The 24,052-nt window shown below is 34.9% G+C and overlaps 1 protein-coding gene across 1 annotated transcript; it reads right to left on the bottom strand.

Moving 5' to 3' along the window:
• Nucleotides 1-16,580: 16,580 nt before the first annotated feature.
• LOC117408449 (GS homeobox 2-like) lies at nt 16,581-18,048 on the bottom strand. The gene is made up of 2 exons (XM_034013442.3): nt 17,618-18,048; nt 16,581-17,351 (listed from the first exon to the last, which is right to left on the bottom strand). Exons 1-2 carry the CDS (start codon nt 17,991-17,993, stop codon nt 17,011-17,013), a joined length of 717 nt encoding a protein of 238 aa, XP_033869333.2. The 5' UTR covers nt 17,994-18,048; the 3' UTR covers nt 16,581-17,010.
• Between the last annotated feature and the right edge of the window lie 6,004 nt (nt 18,049-24,052).

The following is a 24,052-nucleotide window of genomic DNA, read 5'->3' as shown; positions in this document are numbered from 1 at the left end:
TTCAATGTAACAGTCCATCCTTCCAAAAACTAATCAGCTGCCTTAAAGTAAATAACTATCAGGAAATGAAGCCCCTCTAGTCCTTTTCAAAATAAGAGTCGGTTTTGCCCAGCGAGTGACTGGAGTCAGGTTTCCTTACAGGCTCAAACTTCTTTTTCTTAGAAAGGTGGCACATAATATTATCACAGAAAAAAAGGATTGCCATATGTGTTTTGGTTTTTTTCCCCGTTTTTTTTCATTAAATCTTTCCAGGGTTTCTTTTGTAAGAAGATAACTTCGCGATTGAACAAAGACTTAAAATAATGATATAGTTAGTGTTTATGCGTTTAGAACAAATATTTTGTTGTATTTTGTAGAAGTTTTACTGTAGAAATTAAAGTAAAGAAAGATAAAAACAAATGCACATCTATTTTTATTAAAATGACATACATTGTTATATAAGTTTATATTCCAGTAGCATACGTAAAATACATGTAGAATACAAATAATAATAATAGAAATTTAACAAATCAACCATTTTTTAAAATTACTACGATTAATAACAACAATGTGTGTGTGTGTGGGGGGGGGGGTATTTTATTTTTTATTTGGGCTATGTGTTGGAGGTGCAGAAACATAACTGTCATCACTCTACTTACATTCTGTTAGGCTAGTACCTAGATTTCTTGAGAGGGGGCGCTCTAATACCAGGGAAAATAATAAACGCACCTTCCAAAGCGCAATTTATTCCAAACAGCTCACACAAGTACATTTTAAAAGCAACCTATAATACAGTTTAAAGACTTCCTGTTGTTTCGGGTTTAGAATATGCACTGGGGAATTTTGCTAACATTTGTATAGAAAATATATGTTATGTTTGCAGAAGGATTCCGAGTCATTTTGCCTCTTCTCATAAACCGACAAAAAGCTGTGAAGAATCGAGAAGAGAGAGTGGGAAGCTTTAGAGGTGGTGGATGGGGGTAATTAGTTCATGCATGTTAATGTTAAAGCTGTAATGAATGCTCGTACATTTGCCCTGGATGAAGCCCCCAAGCATAATCTGAAGGGACCCTGCCCCCTGCCCTTTTGCGCGGGTTGTTCTCATTGCCTGTAGCTCTTTGCCTGCTGCGAGGTAATATATCTTTCTTCAGCTTTCTGACTCCACATCCTGACTATTGCTTCCACATGTTCCTCCAGGAAATCATTGGAGGCCAATATGAAGAGTTCCTTGTTCTAGATATAACTGACACAGGATACCGTATTACTAGTAAACCTCTTACAGGTCTCCAGACAAATATGTACGCGTTTAAAAGATTCACAGAATACTCCAATAGTAGTGTGGACAAAATAACTTTGAACGTCTACAGTAAATGTGTCTAAAATATGTGTGTTTGTTAGTGACTAGTGAACTAAGTTAACAAAATGTGTGTACAGATAATTATTTAAGATGACAAATGTAATGCACTTAAAACATAAAGTAAAATAATAAGCTGTCAAATAAGGTAAGAACATAAGAAGATTTACACCAAGACTCAAAATGCATGCAAGTTACAACAGCAGTGTTGTTCTTTACAATAAACACTCAGCGGGTGGCATCAATATGGTGCGTAATGCTCTGTCAAAAAAATGTGCGCATCACAACCAAGACGTATTGTCTTAGGATGAGACAAAGAATAAAAAGCGATTGTTGCGCAGGAATGGGACTTCGTTTCAGGCACGTTGAAACAGTTTGGCTGTAATAGCTGGACAGACTTGAATAAGCAGTCTCACTGAAAAGTAGTCTGGTTAAGAGTAAAATCGATATACCTAGGTAAAACAGTGTTTCAAAACAGTGAGCGAAGAGTTAACTTTCTCTTGAACGCTCTGCTATTTTTTTTATTTTTTTTAAATACGCATCCTCTTCCAGCCCAAATTACAAGAGCGCATCTTTTCACAGGAGTCTCTTATGACCACTGGTCAAATGTTTAGTAAGTGTGCAGGTCAAAATGTCTACAAACTAACCTTTTGTGCAATATTACACACGTGGTACATCAACCTCAAGCACGCTTGCGTGCACAATTGTCTAGCTGTTTGGTTAGCCTATAACTGAAAAAACAGACCATTTTTTTAAAACGCCCATTTTGATCAATTGAATCAGGTTCCTAGTTTACAAAAAACATTACAACTATTTTAGGGGTTAGAAGTTCTTTCTCTTTCAGTCTTTAAAGTTTTATGAATTGGGCCCACTGTTTATTAATCATTAATTCGATCAAACTATTTACATAAACGTCTAGCTTTAACATATATATATATATATATATATATATATATATATATATATATATATATATATATATATATATATATAAAATCGTGGGTTTTGGAACACCTTACAAACATAGAAATATGCAGTCCCACGGAGCCACCGAGATAATGGTCACCCAGTCTTGATGGACATTGTAGTAATTTCCTTTTGAGTATACAGTAATCACTCTTTATAGCAAAACTTTTACTTTTATGGTCGGTGAGCGTAAAGCACACAGCAACACCCCAGCGCCTGCAGTGTTATTTGTATTGATAGGAGACCAAAAAAAAAAAAGCACTTCAAGATAATTACCCACTTTTGACTCTCTTGTCCCAGCCTTTGAGTTAAGCTGTAACTACTTCAGCTGGAATTCAAATAAAGTGAAATAATGTGACCAACATATTACCCTACATTGTTGTGGTAGTGAGCAGAGCTTTAGCTGTGGAGCGGAGGTCTGCTTTTAATTAAATGTGTTTTTGTTTATGCATTTCCCAAAAGGCTTTGAAGTATAGGGGAAAAAGTATATTGTACCCAAGTATAACCCAGACCAAACTCTTTTGTCACATTACATGCCTTTAATAGAAAATATATTTTTGCACTCCTATTTTAAGTTACAAAGGAATGTCTGCAATGGAATTCCCGGCATATCTGATTATAAAATGTGGAAGTTTGAGAACTCGTTCTTCACACATTCTTACTGAAGAATAATGCGGCGCTTTCTAAGCAGTAATTTGAAAAATACTTGGCTTTTTGATTAGCAGCAGCAAAATACATCAAGTGGTATTAGCCATAAAGTAAGTTACATTATCTATTAATATAAGACAATTGTATCGATTTTTGTCGTTTTTTTATTTTACCAAACCGTGATAATTGATTTACTTGTGCAAAGGAAAATCTGGAATAGAAATGTCAGAGAAACACTGTAAACGAAAATGTGAAGTCATTATGAGTAATGTGTTCAGGGTGGACAATGACATTGCTGACACAATAAAAGCTTGTGTAGATTTTGGGAAAGAAAGCCTGTTTACCGGGTGCTTTGATACACAAGAAGGAAATGTTAGATGATGTTATTAGGCTTAGGCTAAAGATAAGCATATCTGACCTCAGAACCAGACGTAATAAGAAGCGTAATACTGAAATTATAGTAACGTGTTCTCATTTACACTATAAGAATGCCTTAAAAATAGAAATGTAGCCTGCTGTTGAACTACAAAGTTGTAGCTGTTGTCGACCAGAAGAGGGCGCATTAGCTCGACGCTGACAATCTCCATTTAACTCTATCTCATCCAAACTAGTGTGCTGAGGTACCTTCAACTCATTACTAGCTTGCAGTCGCACTAAATACAGTAGGTATCAACTAGAGTTAAAAAAAAAAAATTATCACCTATACATTTATAAAGGTGATGCCAAATTGTTCACCACGTTTTAAATTCGCAATTATTTAATATATTTCTGTGCACATGGATTTCTATCATTAGAATACAATATTTATATAACTGCCTGATTGGGAATATTAATATTAATTGCATTTAATTGCATTTGTGTAGACCTACAGTGTTTTGAAAGACGGCTTACTGTAGCCAATATACTAAAATAAGACCTAAAGATAAGAATACTGCTCTTGTCTCTGTGATAAGGTTAATCTAATCAACAGGGAACAAAGGAATGTGGTGATTATCAATTGATTGCCTTTGCAGTGAGGACATACTGTAGGCTCCACCATCACATTCCGATAGAAAACATTAGGGGTTTTTTTTGGATAGAAAATACACCTAAAAGGTGCAAGTTCCCATGCAGCATCGACATACAGTTTGCCAGACAGCAGTTCGAAGGTCTGTAGAATATGCATATGTACCTTAACTCTCACTCTACATGAATTGTATTATACAGCTATGGCCACAAGTTTTGCATCACCTAGAATTTTAGTATTGAGACGTAAAAAAAAAAAAAAAACTATATGAACATAATTTTTTAGATCTTTTATTTAACATCATGTACATAGAAACTAAAAAATGATATTGCAAAAGTCTACCAGAAGCCATAATAGTAGTACAGTATCTCATATTAGATTTTAGACATGTCGCATTTTAAAATCTCTGTTAGTTTTTTTGTTAAGTATATGTAAAACTACAAAGCGGTATGTAATTCAACATTATTTAGCAGGTTTCATTAGACTTTATGAAACAAAATCTGTTAATTCTGTAGGGTGATGCAAAACTTTTTGGCCATAGCTGTAGACTAGAATCACTGTTTCCTCCTCCATGTCATGAAGACTGGAGATCATTAGATTAATTTCTACAAGGAATGGTCAGCTTTCAGACACAGTAAATGTATAATTTTTGGTATTTAAAATATTGGCAGTACAGTGTAGTTTTATCATTTGTAGCCAAACAACAATTTACCAAGAAAGTTAGATTCCAAAACTTCTTATTTTTAGACTATTTTGACAATTTCACAGCCATGTCTCAAGACCAGTGCAATGCTATGACCAAAAAATAAATACATTAATTAAATAAAAAAATAAAAAATACACAGTAAACTAACGACTGGTTTCACATCCGTCGGGGTCTGTGAAATCAGCATTTGTGTTTAAGAATTAAACATAAATCTTTAAGGATGATGTGTGGTCCAGTGGTTAAAGAAAAGGGCTTGTCCCCGGTTCAAATCCCACCTCAGCCACTGATTCATTGTGTGATCCTAAGCAAGTCACTTAACCTAATGGTGCTCTGTCTTTCAGGTGAGACGTAGTTGTACGTGACTCTGCAGCTGATGCATAGTTCCCTAGTCTTTGTAAGTTGCCTTGGATAAAGGCGTCTGCTCAATAAACAAATAATAATAATGTTGTTGATCCTGACAATTTAAATCACAGTTTAAAACCATTTTCGGCTGTGCAAACAGTTCTTTTCAGTTTTGTCTGCTGGGTTGTGCTCGTGCCACAAAGTTATAAAAGTCGATCAAACTGCAGCAAATACAGGCTGAACTCCATAAAACATAAATATGTTTATCTATGGGACTCAATTTTACTTAGTTATCCTAAAAATATCTATCATTACTTAGAGTTATTACATATTTTAAAATTAGATTTAGTAAAAAAAATAAAAAAAAATCTAGGTGTGCAAGTAATAACATAACTTATTTCATAGCAAAAATAATTCTTAGAATTTACTGAATACTGCCCCAAACAAGCTAAATAAATACCCAAATCAATCAAGCAATAAATACATGAATACAAAATGTATCATGCACTATATACTACACTATTTCTACATATGTGGGTTTGAGCCTACTTTCAGTTGTTTGTCCCTTCAGTACTGTTGAAACAAGAGGAAGGATGTGACCTCTGTGGTATACTTAATGCTGTGGGAGGCTGTTGAGTTACACCCTCTGTTATTTAACAGGTAAAAGTTGACCCAAGCCAAGTTGCTTCCATTAAGTCTAATACCCCCAAACAATAACCATAAGTAAAACACAAATGTATGTCAATAATGATGCAGTTTTAATGGACTAGTTTACATTATATACAATTGCTATTAATATTATATCTCATGGGATGTGCCATCCTTGCCTCAAAGATCTCCAATCTAAGTCTTGTTAATAAAATCCTGTATAGATACTGTACATACATCTATATATACACAAGTTGCCATAGTTGTCTGATTTTTCAAATCCTTGATTTGTCTTTCTGTTTATCATGCTACTGAAAAGAAGTGTTCCATAATTGTTTGCAAGGGTTTGACTTGTATTTGTAGAATTTGATTAAATTGGCAGAACAGAAAATCAGTCTAAAGCTCAGATAAAATCCTATTACCTGTAACATCAATCATATTACCTGTAAAGTAGTGGGAAAAAGTGTGGATACAGAAATATCTACTGCAAAACAGCAAGGGAAGTATCGTTAGACTATCCTGGGAATATCACACCTTTACTCAACCTATAACATATACTGTATATATTTTTAAATGCTTGATTACATTTTAAAATGTAACATATTTTAAATGTAATTTGAGAATTTAAATAGCCATTTCCAAGTTTAATGGTAAAAAAATAAAAACATTTAAACACACCATTTTATAAATTCTGGAGTTTAATTGTCTAACATTTAAAATACAAAAAACAATAGGCCTCCAAACATGTTTTTCATTTCAGGTAGAAAGCATTGTTGTTGTTGTTGTTGTTGTTGTTGCTCAAAGTTTCCACTGTTTTTTATGAAGCGTAGCCTACATCAAACAGCTAGTGTTACAGAACTGGCAAGAAACAACTTAGGAATGTAGGAGCTCTTAAATGAACATCCTGAGTTATTTAAAGCTTTTTAACATCCATATGTTGTTTTCTTTTGTAGAATAAAATAAATTGGTAACAAAAAACAGGAGATCCCATTTTAGCATCATTTCAGGCAAGAATGACTACGGATGTTTACAAGGAAAAAATTGACTGGTATGCTGCTGGCATGCCTTTGTAAAACAATCACATTTTCAATCAACCTGCTTTTTTAGGAGGGTTTACAAACCTGTCTGTAGCGTGAGGCGGGCTTCATTGTATTTTAATTGGGGTGGAGCTGTGCTAAAATGGTAGATTAATTAAAGTTAAAATGAAAAATACATTTGGGACATATAGTAGGCCTATAGTAGGCCTGATAGAAATATATAAAAAAAAGACTTACTGTTAACCATATCAAAGCAAAATAGCAAATCACAGTGTCTTTAAAAAATATATAGGAAGCCTATTATACCAGTTCAAAGAGTTATGTGTGTATGTACTGTAGCATATGCTGTTTTTTGGTTTTTTTTGGTAAATCAATTTAGTCATTTAAGCATATCAGTGCTCTCTCTCTCGCTCTCTCTCTCTTTATATTATTATTATTATTATTATTTATTTCTTAGCAGACGCCCTTATCCAGGGCGACTTACAATCGTAAGCAAATACATTTCAAGTGTTACAATACAAGTAATACAATAAGAGATTTATACATCTGACTTCTGTCTACAAAACTGTTGACTTACACTCACCCATAAGATAACAGGAATGCCAGGTGTCACTATTAATTTAGAAAAAAAAATGATGATTGTGAAACAGACTTTGAAACAGACGGATTTGTGTGTGGCGCAAGAAACAAAACAAATTCCAAACTTGTTTGTGCGTAAACTTTTAACAGAAAATGTGACTACCAGACACTTGTTCAAGCAAAACGCGTGTTTCCTGTGTAATTCACTAGTCTCCGAGGCAGATCTCATTTAGTCTTCTTGAGTTTGAGGTATTATTCTTCTCATTCTGTAAAGCCGTGGCATTGGCAGGGGAGACCAGGGATAGTTGTAACACGGGACAGTTGTAACACCTTGAATTTCTCCAATCAGAAACAAGCTAGAGTGCCATCACTCACTCGGCACATGCTCAGTTCAAGTCTCTGTCTACATGTGGAAGAGGAGCTGTCTGTGCCAAAGCCCTGAATTTTTATCTACAAAAATTGATATTTTCCCTGACACCACCCTTACTCAGATCATCGACACTGTTGCCCCTCTTACCATCAAAACCGTAAAGAAAGATCGACACTGCCCATGGTACACCCTCGAACTTCGAGTGCTTTAGTCTGCCTGCCACAAGCTTGAGCGCAAGTGGAGGTCGTCGGGACTAACGGTTCACAGAGAGATCTGGACCAACCATCTCGTGAGCTACAGGCGTGCGCTTGCCGTGGCCAGGGTGAAGTACTTCTCTGAAATCATAACTATGGGACACGGTAAATCCAATGTTCTCTTTAAGACCATTGACCAAATCCTACATCCAGCCACCGACAGATCCAACTCCCGTCCATCCTCCTCTCTTACCTGTCATGATTTCTCCACTTTCTTTCTGAACAAAATTGACAACATCTATTCTACGCTCTCCCGCCACAAACCCAGTTTACTACTTGACCACCTTGACCCTCCTGCGGTTGCCCCTCCTGCCCTCTCCTCCTTCTCTCCTCTCTCCATTGCTGTTGTTAAGGGTGTCCACTGTGAAAGGCGCTATATAAAATAAAGATTGATTGACTGATTGAGTGATCTCTTGACACAATTGTTTGCTCTTAGTTTTGTTGTTTCTTGCTGGAACATGAGGTTTAGTAATGGCTCCCTAGGTTGGGGCCAGTTATAACATGTGTTACAATTGACCCCATACACCATTAGCTTAACTATATTTGGGCACATGAATCTTGCACTGAAGGAAAATGTGCATATATCACAAGTGTGACTGAGGGTGACATATTCTTTCTTGCTTGATAAGGCCTATAATTTTAGGGATGTTAAAAAGTTTTAAAAGTAGGACAACAACAACAACAACAACAACAACAAAAATCCCTTATGTGAACGTTTTTATTTTTCAATAAAGATATTCAGTTTTTGAGTTAAATAAAAACAAACATATTTGCTTCATGTGAAAATTGATCGTATTCAATAAAACATTCAATTCTTGAGTTAAGTGAAAATGTGTTGTTATTTATTTAATTATTCTTCACAGAATGTTACATCTGACCCAGGCCATGGGGTCAATTGTAACATCGGACACCTTACATTTCAAGCCCTCTTGCCATATGCATATCAGCACTTAAAACATGAGTTATGGCGATTGGTAGAGGACAAATGTAAGTTGTTTGTATCAAAGTCTGGTCAAACTAGCTCAAATCGTCTGTGTGTAATGGAGAGAAAGGTAAACAAATGTTACAACTGTCCCCGATCTCCCCAACTGTGGTAATGTAGCTACTTAAGGGTATAGCCTACCCCATAGTACATGGTTCAAAAGCACTAGCAATCTGTTGTCCCTACCAACCATATGATGGTTCAGTCTGAATGAATGGGAAAGGTGGGGGTTGATATGTAAATTAGCTATGCGTAAAGTGCTCATGCTGTTTTCGAAGATTACTAGTGAAATTTTGTGAATATGTGGTTTCCATGCGCAGAGAACTGGTACACGAGTGAATCTAAGCTGCTGTAATAATGCAAAATACCTCGTGCCGCATTGGTTAATAATGTGTTTTACTGCTCTTGCCCAAATTGTTTTTCAATAGTCATTAGTGGGGTGTCATGTCGTTAGTAGTGAATACTGTTTCAACTATAATTTATCTTAAAAATAAACTCGGAGGTATAAAATGAAACTGACCAACAGGTATTGCATATATATATATAATATATCATGGCCCTACATCAGGTATATAGGAGAACAGTCAGTGCAACGAAAAAAAAAATCCAAGATTAGCAGCCAAGGAAGAAAGATTTAAAAGAATCAAGCACAATACAGTGCACAAAATAACTGTACAAATGCACCTGAACAGAGAAGAGTTGTATGCACATAGACCTCGCTGCAAACCACCTTTAAAGAAAATTCATAAAACAAACCGTATAATATGTTTGAAGAAAGAAGGGAAAGCCTTCAATGAAGATCATGATATGGGGGTGTTTTAGCAGTTCAAGGGCGAGATCTAATGAATGCAGCCATGTATCACAACATTCTACCAAGTACAATGATACCATCTGCTCACACAGTTTATCTTCCAACACAACAGTGGCCCAAAGAATATGATAAGTCAACTCTGGAATTCTTGAAGAAAACAAAGATAAAAGTTCTGGAGTGGCCTCCGCAATCACCAGATCTCAATCCAATAGAAATGCTTTGGACTGATCTGAAGAAGCTATAGCATTGTGTAGCCAATCTGTCTCAACAGAAGGAAATATGCAAGATAGAATGGGCCCAGATTTCACCAACAAGATGTAGCATACTGGTTAAGAATTATCATAAATGTCTGAAAGCCATAATAAAAGCAAAAGGAGGACACACAAAATACTAACGCAGGGGTGCCAATACTTTTGTCATGACCGAATACTTGAAATGAAATAAGTTTATTTGTTTTTTGATTAAAAAAAAATGTGTTAAATTACCAGAAATTGTGTATTTTTCTTTTTGTTTTATTAAAAAGTGGTTAAAGTTTACTAAATGCTTATCCTTCACATGTTACTTTGAATTATGGTATAATAAGCATATGTATGTATGTGTATGTGTGTGTGTATATATTTATATATACACACACACACACACACACACACACACACACACCTAAGACGCATCAAATCGTTTACAATTTCTTAATACATTTCTTAATAGGTGCCTCTTTAAATCAACTCTATTTCCATTGTGTTAATGAAGTGTTAGCTTTTGGCTACACACCTGTGCAAGGAGGGCTCACGAAGAATGAATGAGATCTTGTACTTCTCATCCATGGGAACTGGAATCGGCCTTCAGAGTCTGCCATAGTGTTGAAACCGTCTGGGAGATATTCTTGGAGTTCATGCTCAGAACTAGAGTTCTGACAGGGAGGCATCTTGTTGGTCATTAAAACCCTATGGTTTCGATCTTCACAACAAGTCGGTGCAAGGTGTCTTGCTCTGCGCCCACTGTGTACAGGCAGGCAGGTAGGTGTTCATTGTACGGTTCTTGCTTCTGATGATATTCATATCCATTTTCAAATTAAATATCCAGGCCATCCATGGCTAATGAAATAGGGTGCAAATAACATTAGCTTCAGAAACTTTTTAAAGGCTGTCCGTTTACTGCCCACTTGGATGAACAAAGGAACTGTTAACCTGCTAATGCTTTACCTGTTGGTTATCACATGACCAAGAGCAAATAGCTAATTGGTTTGTAAATTCCAGTGCAACGTTTGCCCTCACGTCCTTGTGTTTCACTCAGTCTCATGCTATTTTAAGTGAGCAATTGAGCAACATAAAGATATCCACAGCCAACATTTTGTTTCCAATTTTTGTGGTCTGGTTTGCTTGTCTATGTATGTATGTATGTATGTATCTGTATGTATGTATGTATGTATATGTATGTATGTATGTATGTATGTATGTGCAATAGTATTAACTGAAAGGGAGATTCAAGTTAAAACAAATGCACCTGCTTTCTCTTATTATAATAATAATAAGTATGTATGTATGTATGTATATATGTATGTATGTATGTATGTATGTATGTATTATTATTATTATTATTATTATTATTATTATAAATAGTACTAGTAGTAGTAATCTAGTAGCCTACTTGAATGGGTTTCCCATAATGAAAGTAATATGTTTATTGAATTTGGTTATAAATTAATCTGTACTATAAATGTACACATAGGCCTGTCATTATAACCTACATACACAAATATATTAGGACTATTTGTGTATGGTATTATATGCAAAGATAAGTTTAAAAGTATGTTTATAACCATTGTTTTACATTAAACAAATTATGACATTTTAACATGTAATATGTTAATAATGTGACCAAAACAGACTGGTTGGTGTTAGTCTTTATAATTTCTCAGTCACTTTCACTTGAGGAAGTTGGGTCATGAGTGCGGCCATTTATTGAATGATTTCCCTTTTAGCCTGAAAGAGGCCAGGGTGCCGAAAGGTATAACTATTTGACTTTGCCTGCTTGCTTTGCCAGCCTCTTCTTACTATTTAAATACATTGCAGGAACAGTTATGTACTGTTTTTGTGAGTGAAAATAAAATAAAACTGTTAATATTACTAAACTCTAATCGATTAACAATTAATCTTTGAATCCTAAATAAAACGTCCTAGTCGCTTTTTTAGCTTTCACAAAAATTTTACAAATTTCACTCCAGAGAAAAGACCTATTTCATCTATAACAATATTATGTTTAAATTAATTTATACCTGGAAAAAACATATTGCTAAATTGCTACATTTTAAAATGGAAAACTGAAGTGAAATGGGCTAACCCTAAAAACCTAACAAAATGTTAGTTACTTTTCCCACTGACACAGAACAACTCCTTATCTTTGTTTCCCTAAAACTGATCAATGCAGTGAATAAGGAGTGAAACTCTGTACTGGATAATGTTATTTGTTATATGTGACAGTGCTATCAAAGAAGTGATAGCTAAGCAGGGAATTCAAACACTTAACATGGAGGTAATAGTATGCAAAGGAAATAAAATCATTATTTATACTAATGATTACACATTTTTAGTGCAGTTAGTGCAAAATGTAATAAAATACCTTCTGACAACACATGTGAGAATTCCTGTACTAGAAAGTTTTTCTTAAAAATAGTTTTTCTTAAAAATACAAATTGGTGGTACATGAAGCTGGATGTTTTAGAATTTAGTAAATGGAAATATATTCTGAAACATATTCCACAAGGTGATCATGTTAAACTCCAAATGAATAGACTATTGTGCTATAAGTTGTAAATAAAAATACAGCATAATGTTCCCCTTTAAATAAGCAAATAATGTTATTACATACCGGAATCAAACAAGTCATATAATTCAACACCTTCTAATTATTTGTTTATTATAGTGTAACTGCATTAAATGCTTTAGAAATATGCATTACTGCATGGTTTGAAATGTGATTCAGGATAACAAACTAGCAAAGCTTAACATGTACACTTAAAAGAATTTTACATTTAGCTGATATGTACCTCATTTATTGCATACAAAATAAATCATGTTGTTTTTGTTGTTAGCACTTAAAACACTCTGTTGTGTTAAAAGTATGTTAAATCAAATGTAACACAAACTATGCTGTTTGTATTAAGTGATGTCATATTTTTTCCTTAATAAAAAAATCTGTTATTTTAGTGTAAAACTAAAAGTTGCATTTCAAAAGTGTGACAAAAGGCAGGTATGTTAGGAGTTGGTGGGGCAATACATCAGGTAAATTAAGTCTCCAAAAAAGCAGGACACGTGTCCAACATTTCCCAGCCTCATATTCTTACTACCAATATCCCATAGAGCTTTTGTATAGACCCCTGTCTGAGTTATCAGACATGGTTTATGTATTTTAAAAGCACTTGATTAGTGTCAAGTTGTTTTTATATTGGCACAGCTGACATTATACTAATCCCTCCACCCCTAAACTGGAGGTCCCTATGCGCAAAAACAAAACTTATTTTGCGCATTCACATTGGAGTTTCCTCCTACTTTCCCAACGGGGTACCAGCTGCAGGCTGCTGAAAAGAAGGCTTATTAATTGTTCTTTGTCATGCAGAATTATTTGATTTTCTATAGAGATGTTCAAAAGACGTTTTTTTTTCTTTTTTTTTGAGAGTTCGGATATTTTTTTTCTGTGGTAATATTGAATCCTTTGCATACATTCACCTCTTCGTCTTCCAGACTCACTCAGGTGCGCCTTTCACATTGTGCTTTCCTCGCCTTATTAACGCGAGTGTTTGAATTTGTATAGAATGCTTGGTTAATTTCACAGAAGTTTGGAAATTATTAAGTGGTGATATTGTTTAAAACAAAACGAACAATAAGCTAACCAACTCTCTGACGTGTCTCTCGATTGCGAACAAGAAGAAATAAAATGGTATGTCCTTCCCCATTAAAAAAATGAAACAGTTATATTCCTTTGATTACAAGCTATCCATTATGATACTGTGCAGCCGGTATTGAAACCGTATGTTCACAGTTATTAAATGCATTGACTCGTTAGCGTTTTCAAATAAAAAGTGTGTTCCCTGGTTGATCTAAAATAATTCTTAATTATATGCAATATAATTTCTTGTTTCGACACTAAGATCAAACTATTTTCCACAAGAAAGCGATGACTACCCCAAAACTAGTGCTAATTGCATTGATAGGGAAATTGTATGACAACGTAGTCTTTATCCCCACACCTGCGAGGAGCCGACTCTAATTCGATTAATGGAAAATGCCATACATATATTCATTAGGTGTCTTTTCCCTGATAATATATTGCCAGAAGCATGCATTAAAAATAGCCCATTTATTCTTACGCCGAATGAGCCTGCATGGAACTTCACCTGCCTCCCCAGTCAATTAAGAATGTATTGCAAATTCTATCAGAAGACGAGTTAAATTAAGCGTTAGCTAATTTCATTTTGCCCCTCCTATGTAATCCTCCTCTTTTCAGCTTTCCCTTGAATTTACCACACGTTGAAGGGTTCAAACAGTGTCTAATGAAACAGTGACTAAATGGTTCTCTCTAACCCACAGTGGAATCATTTAACTGCGCCTTCAAAGCCTCTGGGTTTGCAGCAGTCGGGGTCCCCTAAATACAAGTCTTTGGCAGTACAATCTAACCTGTCAAATCCTGTTCAGCCAATGTAGCCCTTTTCAGCTTCGCAGCCATTACAACAGAACTTGCTGTGGGCAGTTCTCCCTGGTTCGTTGTTTACAAAAGCTTTAACTGGGTTTGGGAAAGTGATTAAGTTTTCGGTCTAAAAAGATAAGCGTTTTAAAGTTATCGTTTTATATTGTAAGCCAAAAAGTTTGCGAATAAAAAGTTTCAAATTGATTAAAATTTAAAAATAACAGAAGTTTCAGAAATAACCTACAAATATAGTACTCTGTTCTCAGAACAAATATATTAATCGCTTTTTGTGACGTGTGACCGTTAATATTAAAATCCAACATTTTCTGTGATGTCAATAGAAAAGCAATTCTACTTCTTGGTAAATGGCCATATTTAATTAATTGTTTTCTGAAGACATTTTTTATACACAAACGGTTTATGTCTTCCGTTGCATATGTTCTCTTTTGTGTAAATTTGTGTATAAAGAGCTGGGTCGCGCGCCACTTGTTGCACTGCTGCCTAAACATCTTAGTCTAATTTATTTACTGTAGAGTGCACTCAACTGCATTGTGCTTAAAGTCAATTAAAAAGACTGAAGTCTGACCTCTTTGAGCAATGATGAGAAGACTTATCAAAGCACCAAAGGCTATGTCTTAAGTGAGAGTATACTTTATTGGAGTGGCTCAATTTCGCCCCTAGCTTTTCAAAGCTTCTCTATCAATCTTTGTCACCTATAGAAGTGCACACAATGAAAAGCAAAGCCAGACGGGTTCCCCGCGCTCAGTGCTGGGCAGTGCCAACCTTAGTATTTAAACAGATGGAATTTGTCATTCGTCCATTAATATGAATTTTGTCTGTGTATAATATACCTCACCAGTATGCTGACAGACATTAACTGCTTATCATTATGGACTGCTTTTTTGAAACTTGAAAACGTTGAAAAAAATAAAGTTTTGTTGTCCCTTGCAAGATTAAAATAGATGGATATCAACAATGACTTCAAAACGCATGCAGTCTTATTTCGAGAATGTTCTATAAATATTAGGCCTGATTTTAATGGTTATGATTTATTTATTGTTTGCAAATTTATATATATATATATATATATATATATATATATATATATATATATATATATATATATATATATATATATATATCTCGGATAGCTCCTCATTGGCAACCCAAATTTGTGTTTACTTATCAACTTGTAATCAGCTCATGAAATTGGTCGTTATCGAAAAAAAAAAATAACCTCTCTTATATGCAGGTATTTATAATACTGAATTAATTAAAACAGACTTGCAGTTTAGTTTGGAGGCATTGTTCAGATACGGTATGACAGGGTGGTTTTTTAAGACTGATAGTCTGTCCAGGAGTGTTTTTTATAACTTTATTTTCTTGATGTTTATCCTTTAAAGTCTTAATATGCATTAGGCATGTTTTGGATAATTCGACTATTGTTGTATGTAGCTTGTAACATAGTTGGGACAAACTGTGAAATAAATATATGTTTTTATATAATGGCTCATATTTAACATCCAGACCAGGATTGATGTGTAAACATCGTTGCCAACCCTTGCGTCAGGATTTACGCTTGTGTACAATATGGCCCTTTAATATCAAAAGCTTACAATATAAAAATGTGTTGGCTTATATATTTTGCACAACCATCTGGGCAACACTAAAAATCATACTAATAATACAAATGAAGATTGTTTATCTGTATTATAAATTAAATACGTTTTGTTTAACATTATTGCTATAAAATAGTGTGTTTGTTTTTCACACACACAATTTTTATAGAGGCAGTTTTTGCACGTTTTAACAACTTTTTGACGTACTTTTTGGACTCCGTTTCCAAAGCGCAACTGAAAATACTGTCAATTTCAGAGTTGCAACCCTTGGCACTGATAGGATGCAATGCCAAGTTGAGTCGTACCACTCTTAAGTACAGCAACTCACATTTATAAATGAAATGCTTACTTACTGCATTTTACGTTTATGATTATTTCCTAATGCACACACACACAAAAAATACCCCCTTGGTTTAATAGGATCCCAGTATGGCACTGACTTTTTATGTGGATGAAGCCCATATAACACTGTTTGTAACTTGCAAATTAACTTTACTACTTACATTTTATAATAATTAGAAAACAAATTGCCACTGTAAATGAATCCAAAGCGAGTATACAATATGATGGTCAAATGTTTTATTTAAATAAATATAAATATACATTTTATATAAAACTATTCACATACAAATGAACGAGAAACAATTCACAATTTACACTTTTACAAAACATATGTGTTTAAAGACCTACAGATTTAAGTTGCTATAACATAAAAGGACATCTATAAGACAAATGTTTTCATCCAATTACTTACACGAACGGGGGGGGGGGGGGGGCTTGTTTACACTGTTACATCTTTAATACTCTTTCAGCAATACATATTTTACATTCCATAAGATATGTCAAAAGATACAGATTAGAAAACATACTGAATAAAATTAATTCAGTACAAATGGCCACAAGCGTTTTATTCTCAATCTTTTGGAACAAATGTTTTGTGGCTGTAAGTTCCAAAATGTAGAGAGGATAAGTGCAGGAAATCGGTGGTAAGGTGTAGGTCACACGTTTCGCACTGACGTAATCCATTTAAATAGGTGATGTCTCTTTTTCATCGGTAGCTGATGCTGGTGATAAAGACTCCTCGTCTTCAGACCTAGAGTAATGCCCGTGATTACTGGCGCACTTGCATCCGTTGTGCGAATTCCTCTGTGTTCCTTTGCCCTCTTTCTTGTGTTTTACTCTGCGGTTCTGAAACCAGATCTTTACCTGTTTCTCAGAAAGGTTTAAATAGTTGGCGATCTCAATTCTTCTCAGGCGGGATAGGTACATGTTGGAAGAGAACTCCCTCTCTAACTCCAAAAGCTGCGTGCTTGTGAAAGCCGTTCTCATTCTCTTGCCGTTCTGGATGTGGCTATTTTCTGATGAACCTGTTTTGGAAGATGTTGTGCGTTATTATTAAGAATGGATTACTGTAGACCATGAAGCATAACTAAAAACAATAGCCTTTACAGATATGTCAGGGGTATTGATGAAACACACACATACACGTAAATTATACTTTTTAACAATCATCTTACAATGCTTCGCCAGCAGAATTACATAAACTTCCAATAAAGGTTACAATAAATGATAAAATACACAGTAGCCTACATTAACACAGTGTGAAGTCAAATAAACAAAATATAGCCCTTACCTAATGACAGGCAGTGGTACCTCCTCGGATCTGTGACGTTGTAAGTAGGAGTGCAGACAGATGCATGTCCTGGGTGCCCCAGCGCGGGACTCTGATGGCTCATTCTTTGACAGTACTGGGAGTCCCCGTTTGGAAACGGGCTCTTCAGCATTGGGATGCTGTTCCTTGGCGAGTGGATGTGAGAGGTGACACAGAGAGTACAGACGCAGAAAGTGCCACTTTTCATGGAAGGGCACGTTGGAGCAGATAAGGACATTATGCTAGGAGAATGCATGCTGATAGGAATTAGAAAATCCTGTCCAGGATGTACGTTCAAAGGCGTGGGTCTTGCCGTGTCTTTGATTATCAAAGAATCAACGTAGAAGGATCTCGACATGGTTGTACTGTGCAGTTGTCCTTGTACTGCCTGATGCTTCTAATTCTTAACTGAAGCTCTCGGGATCTCAGAAGGTGCTTATGTTTGACGGTTAAACAAAAGGGTCCCTGGAGAGGGTTGGTCCTAACGTCACCCACGTGTGTGCCCTGCTGCTGGGGCTTTTGAAAGTACTGCGGGTGAACTACCTAACACGTGATTCCTCAAAGAACAGATCAAAATCTCCCTTTAGTTTTTTACGGCCCCTAGATTCACTACCCCAAACAACAACGTGCTATTGTTAATATTGCATTTGCCCTACAAATAACCAGCACTTCAGTCTGTGATATTCCAGTATTTACCATTTGACCAAGTCTTACTTTATAACTACCGCACACTATTTTGTATTGTTGTGAGGAAAGGAGAAGAATAAGAACAACCCACTTCTATGTATTATTATTATTATTATTATTATTATTATTATTATTATTATTATTATTATTATTATTATTATTATTATGTTTATTTGGCAGGCGCCTTTATCCAATGCAACTTACAGGTGATGCATGGCAATACAAGGTTTCAATGCAAAAACAATATTTAAATACAGTGTAGTTTACAGTAAATGCAAATACTACTAGAATACAATATGATAGAACAAATTAGGATTAAGACAATTTGTATCTAGAGGACATGATAGTAGTGCAATAGTGCAAGGATATAGTGCATCAGTTGAGCACCCAGTAACGTGGGGTTTAGGTCAGGTAAGTCCAGTGCATAGCAGGAGGGGTATACCAAGAGATCTAAGTGCAGTCTAAACAGGTGGGTTTTGAGGAGCCAGCGGAAGGCAATGAGAAACGGAGTTGTTCTAAAGTTCACAACAGAATGCATTCTGGATCTCAGTCAGAAATGTGATATTTCACGTTACATTAAAGAATATAACTATTTGTTGATATCTACGTGATTTTTTAATGTGGCTTAATGTGAACATAAGTAAATAATACAGGTTATACAGTATTATGAATCTGGCTACAACTGCCTCACCATCGTAGATCTTATCAAGGTCATAAGAAGATCGAATTAATATATTGGTTAAAGATATTAAGCGGCTTAAAGTGTATATTTATTTCAAACGCTCTAATTATTCACTACCTTACTTCTACCTGTAGTTTATGTGCTGGTAACTAATGTGCTAAAGGTTAGCCTAGTACTTCACAGCCTTCTAAATATAATTCATTTATAATCATATTTCACATCGATTTAGTTTAGATTCTTGGGCCAGCAATTACAGATTCATGAATTGCTGCTGAGGCTGGTTATTTGGCTATTTGATAGCGATTAGGATTCAATCAGAAAGTGTTTATTATAGTGGGTTTCTGCAGTGTAAACAGGCAGCTATTTCAGAAATTCGTTAATCCCTCATCTTGTGACAGTAATTAGCGAGTTTGATCTCCAGGCGGGTCAGCAGCAGGTTTTAACTCTACTTTCATCAGCGAAGCAACGCCTTATACGACCAGACGCCGAAAAAGAATAATAGAAAAATATAAAACACTTCCACTTTCATATATTTTTTGTGTCATTTGGTGGCATTGTGCACAATAGATATATAATACCGTTAGCATGTGATTAATTGGCATTTTGTAATGTAAATCACACCATTTAATTAAAATCAATGTTGTTCTAAATCATTCAGATGAATTTAAATAACAAATGCGACTTTATATTGATTTAAGTACCGTCATTGCGTTACATACAGTAATGAACAACAGCAGTTACCAAAGGATTCTAAATTTAACCATCAGGGGTTCGATAATTCGATGCTTCATATTTGCAGCCTAACTAAGTCATATTTATCTGGTGCTATTGAAAGTTACAACAATGTTGTACAATAAAATTAAATAATGTCTGGAAAACATTCTCTCTCTCTCTCTCTCTCTCTCTCTCTCTCTCTCTCTCTCTCTCTCTCTCTCTCTCTCTCTCTCTCTCATGATAGGGCATGGTCATTTAAATAGTGAAGTAGTCTACTATTTATCCAAAATATTCATCAGTGAACATTTTCTTTTTATTTATAGACATAAATATGATCCACATAATTATTAGAAATGTCTTACAAATATGAGAGAATGTTTACTGCAGAGTGAACGTGGACGAAGAGAAACGCATCTGTCATTTAATTTGTAATTGTAGTAATAACGCGAAAACAGTGGTATTTTATGGAAAGCACAGGGTTATGAAATTCAATAGTGATTTCAAACGAAAGACATTCTAAATGAGGCGGAATGATGAAAGGCGTGCGCCCACATCACACCGTCCTTAGTTCCAACATTATTTTTTCATAATTCTGCCCGATAAAATTTCATTGTCTATTAAGTAATCCCACAAATGAGATCTTTTATGAGCCTATAATGGGGTCTAATTGCTACGACTAGTCGAGCCACGTGGAAGGACTTAGAAGGTATTAAGCAGTCGGGTACAGAGCACAGGCTGTTACCTAGCCATTACTTTCATAATTCAAGGAGAAAATGAGTCCATTTAAGGGGAAATCCTTTGATTCCTTTTATTCTGCTCGGGGTGACAAGCCTAGCTTTGTCTGTCTTGGTTACAAGCAGTGTAACAAATGGGAATGTAACAAAATTGCCCTTTTTGTAAAGTGAGGGTGAAAAGAATTCCTGAAGACCTATGCAAGTCTGCTGCCCTTCATTGCAATTCATGCCTGCCCGTTGTAATTCCAATATATGTGATATCAACTGGGGAGTCTGAGACCTGTGTTTACCTTCTATTATGGTGCAGTTTAAGATAATATATCTTAAACTATATTTGTCAGTAAGTCTATGGAGAAAGTATACCATGCTACCAAATAACTCAGCTACTCTCTTGCCATTTTATTTGAGGGTAGGAGTCAACCACTTTTATGCTATTGTCATTTTCAATAAACACATCAAATAGAGAGCTGGGAATAATCTTGAAAATAAATAACACCAGAGGCTCAAAATAATATTACAACTTACTTTTGTCACAGAAAAGAAAGTTATGTGTGCTGACCTCGTTAATACCCTATACACATGATTATATCAATATTATGGCATTGTTGTACAGGCTGCAGTATGTTACACTTGAAAATAGTAACACCATAAGCACTCAAAACCAGAAGGGCTTTTGGAAAAGGGCTGCAAACACGCATTTGCATGCATATAGCCTACATAGCCTATAGCCTACATCAGTTTGTGTGCTTACCATTTGAGGTGTAAAATATTTTACAAGTTACTTCTAGTTTTGAAAAACTATCAACTAGCAAAAGCATACAAGAGGTAAAATAATTGTATTTATTTAGCAATCATTCATTTGCAACATGAATGCAATGGTTTTCTCCTGTCCTTCACACATAGAAGAGATAACTAACATGCCACTTATTTCTTTTAATGGGGTCATTATTATAACGTGAACAAGTCTATTAATGTTTTGTTGAAAGAGCATCATTAACTAGCATCAACTCTTTTCTAAAAGTTGCATTGTAGTGTGGCTGACAGTGGCACATCTTGGCTAATATAGTCTGTGATTATGCTTTTATTTGTTACTAGGCAACAGATCTTGAATACTAGAAACTGAAAAGAACCACTTGGTCTTCAAAAAAGTCCTCAATAGTAGCAGAAAGCAACAATGATCTAGAGGACAACATGATGCCACTGGGTGACTTTTCATAAGTAATCATCTCTCATTAATCAGAATTGCAGCTGCAATATTAATGTTCTATTAATTTACATCAATGCTATACAGATAAACATTTTGCAATATGTTTTTTTTTAAATATAGTTTATGATAATAATTGACATAAAAAGAAATGTTTAGTGAAAACATTCTGCAAAAAAAAAAAAAATTCACAGGTATGAGAAATACAATATTTATACTATATCATAATTAGTTTCAATAAGGAGTGCCATTAAGGTCTGCTGTAGCTTCATAGCCCAGAGAACTTTCAATGTTATATCAACGAAATCTTGATCATAAGGAAATGCAAATAAAAAGGAAGCACCCTGATACTTTATTATTAAAACATAATGCTTATTGAGTACATGCTACTCTGGTAATACAGATTTATAATGACCCTTAACGCTCAAGGCATTTAGCTCTCTTCCTTAGTTAACAACACAGGACTCTTGTAGCTGCTGCTACAGCAGGATGCTGGATTTGCTAGAATGCACCCATGCATAAATTCTTGAGCAAATCCTGGACTGAATTTGGATACATCCTTGTTAACCTGTGCAGAAATATAGCCAGTCCACTACTTACTTCATAATATGTGCCCAAGGAAGGCATTAAGGAATTGGTTAAGTGGTAAGTTTATGAGCAAGTACCTCCATCAAGTATTTAGGTCAGATTCCTGTTACTTCTACAGGATAGCTATGCAGTTTCCCAAAACCTAATTTTATCAACTTTGTGAAGGTCTTGAGTTCACGAGTGGTCTGGGGTAGGCATAAAGTTCAAATACATTTGTGCATACATGCAATGACTGCTTTACAGGAATAGCTGCATTTAAAAAAATCAATAACACCTAATTTTCAAGGCTGGGACACACATACCCAGCGCAGTTTTGCATTTTGGTGCAAACTGAGCAGTATACACTACTTTCTGCTAAAATATTGTAGAAAAATTGAATGGTAGATGTCAGTCGGCTATGTACTCGAACATCATTTAGATATTTTATTTAACATCATGTAATCAAAGAAACTACAACATGATATCGCAAAAATTTACCGGAAGCCACAATAGTAGTACAGTATTTCATGTTAGATTTCGAAATGTCACATTTCTCAATTTTTGTCAGTTTTTAGTTAAGTATATGCAATATTGGCTGTAAAATGCCGTCTACCTTTTCATAATAAAAAAGACAAGTAAATAAGATATTTGCAAAAGATCTTTCAAATCCTCTATACAGTATAAAGTATGTCATTGTTCCCATTTGATGATCTAATCAGAAGACATTTCTACACTGCAAGCATGACTTATTTAAAACATTTGATTTTTGTGATAAAAGAAAATCTGCCAAATGCATTTTGAATCTGTAGCCAAAAGTAATGGTTGAAAGGCAAAAGTTTGAGGTAAATATCAGTTGACTTGATGGTGTGACCCTCACAAATTCGCCTTCATTAAATACAATTACTATTTACTGTATCTGTGCAACCTAAACACTATTTACTTATTAAAGCAGTTTTCGAATCCCAAGTTGTATGTTTCCACAAGACTAAGCAAACACTTATTAGTAAATGAGAATCGGTAACAGGGAAAAATGAAACAGCCCTTATATCAATTCATTTGCTTGACTTGCTGATACTTAGTGCTGAAAATCCATCTTAATTTTAATCAAAATGCAATGCAAATGCAGTCTCAGTTATATATGCTTACCCTTGGGCTTTATTAGTGTTTAACTCTGCAAAACTGCTATTATGAAAGAGATAACAACCCATCAATGAATTATATTTACTGGTTTAAATTTGTATCGTTAAGCATGTACATCACTAATGTACATTATTTGTAAGCAAAATTGCAGCCACATCAATGTATACTTATGCAAAATTGCAGCCACATCAATGTATACTTATCTAAACAAGTAAATCAAAGTACAAGACAAGATTTTACCTTTGCTGGACATTGGAGTCCACTCAATGCATCCAAACTGAGGTTGCTCTAAAACTGACATTGCTCATTAAAATACTATTTTTACAAAGAGAGATATGCTAGTCACTCACATGAATGGTTGGAGGTTTGATTTTCATAACCCTGGTAAACAAAGACCCATATTGTTATGAACTAACCAGTGATAGTATTTAGATTCACTTCAATACATACCATTCTAATTCTAATTCCATAAGAATCCAGACAGAATATAATGGCACAACCCAGTAATGGCCTAGACAGATGCCACACTTGACATTTAAAAAAAAAAAATTGTTGTACACATGGATATATTTCTTTCCATTCTGATAGGATAGCACATTTGGGAACCAAGTGATTGAGAGAATCAGAGAATACAGCAGTGAACTGACTGAAAAGATTGAAAGAGAGTGGTCTGTATCATTAAAGTGGTC

Source organism: Acipenser ruthenus, chromosome 2 (genome assembly GCF_902713425.1).
Source record: "Acipenser ruthenus chromosome 2, fAciRut3.2 maternal haplotype, whole genome shotgun sequence".
In the NCBI taxonomy this organism is placed as follows: Eukaryota; Metazoa; Chordata; class Actinopteri; order Acipenseriformes; family Acipenseridae; genus Acipenser; species Acipenser ruthenus.
Note: the sequence above shows the minus strand (reverse complement) of the source record. Positions and strands in the feature narration are given on the sequence as shown.

What these genes read in the sequence shown, in the direction of transcription:
- LOC117408449 (XM_034013442.3), bottom strand. Translation starts at nt 17,993, where the DNA reads ATGTCGAGATCCTTCTACGTTGATTCTTTGATAATCAAAGACACGGCA. An exon ending in GTACCACTGCCTGTCATTAG is followed by an intron (nt 17,352 to 17,617) that starts GTAAGGGCTATA and finishes CTTCCAAAACAG; the next exon opens with GTTCATCAGAAAATAGCCAC.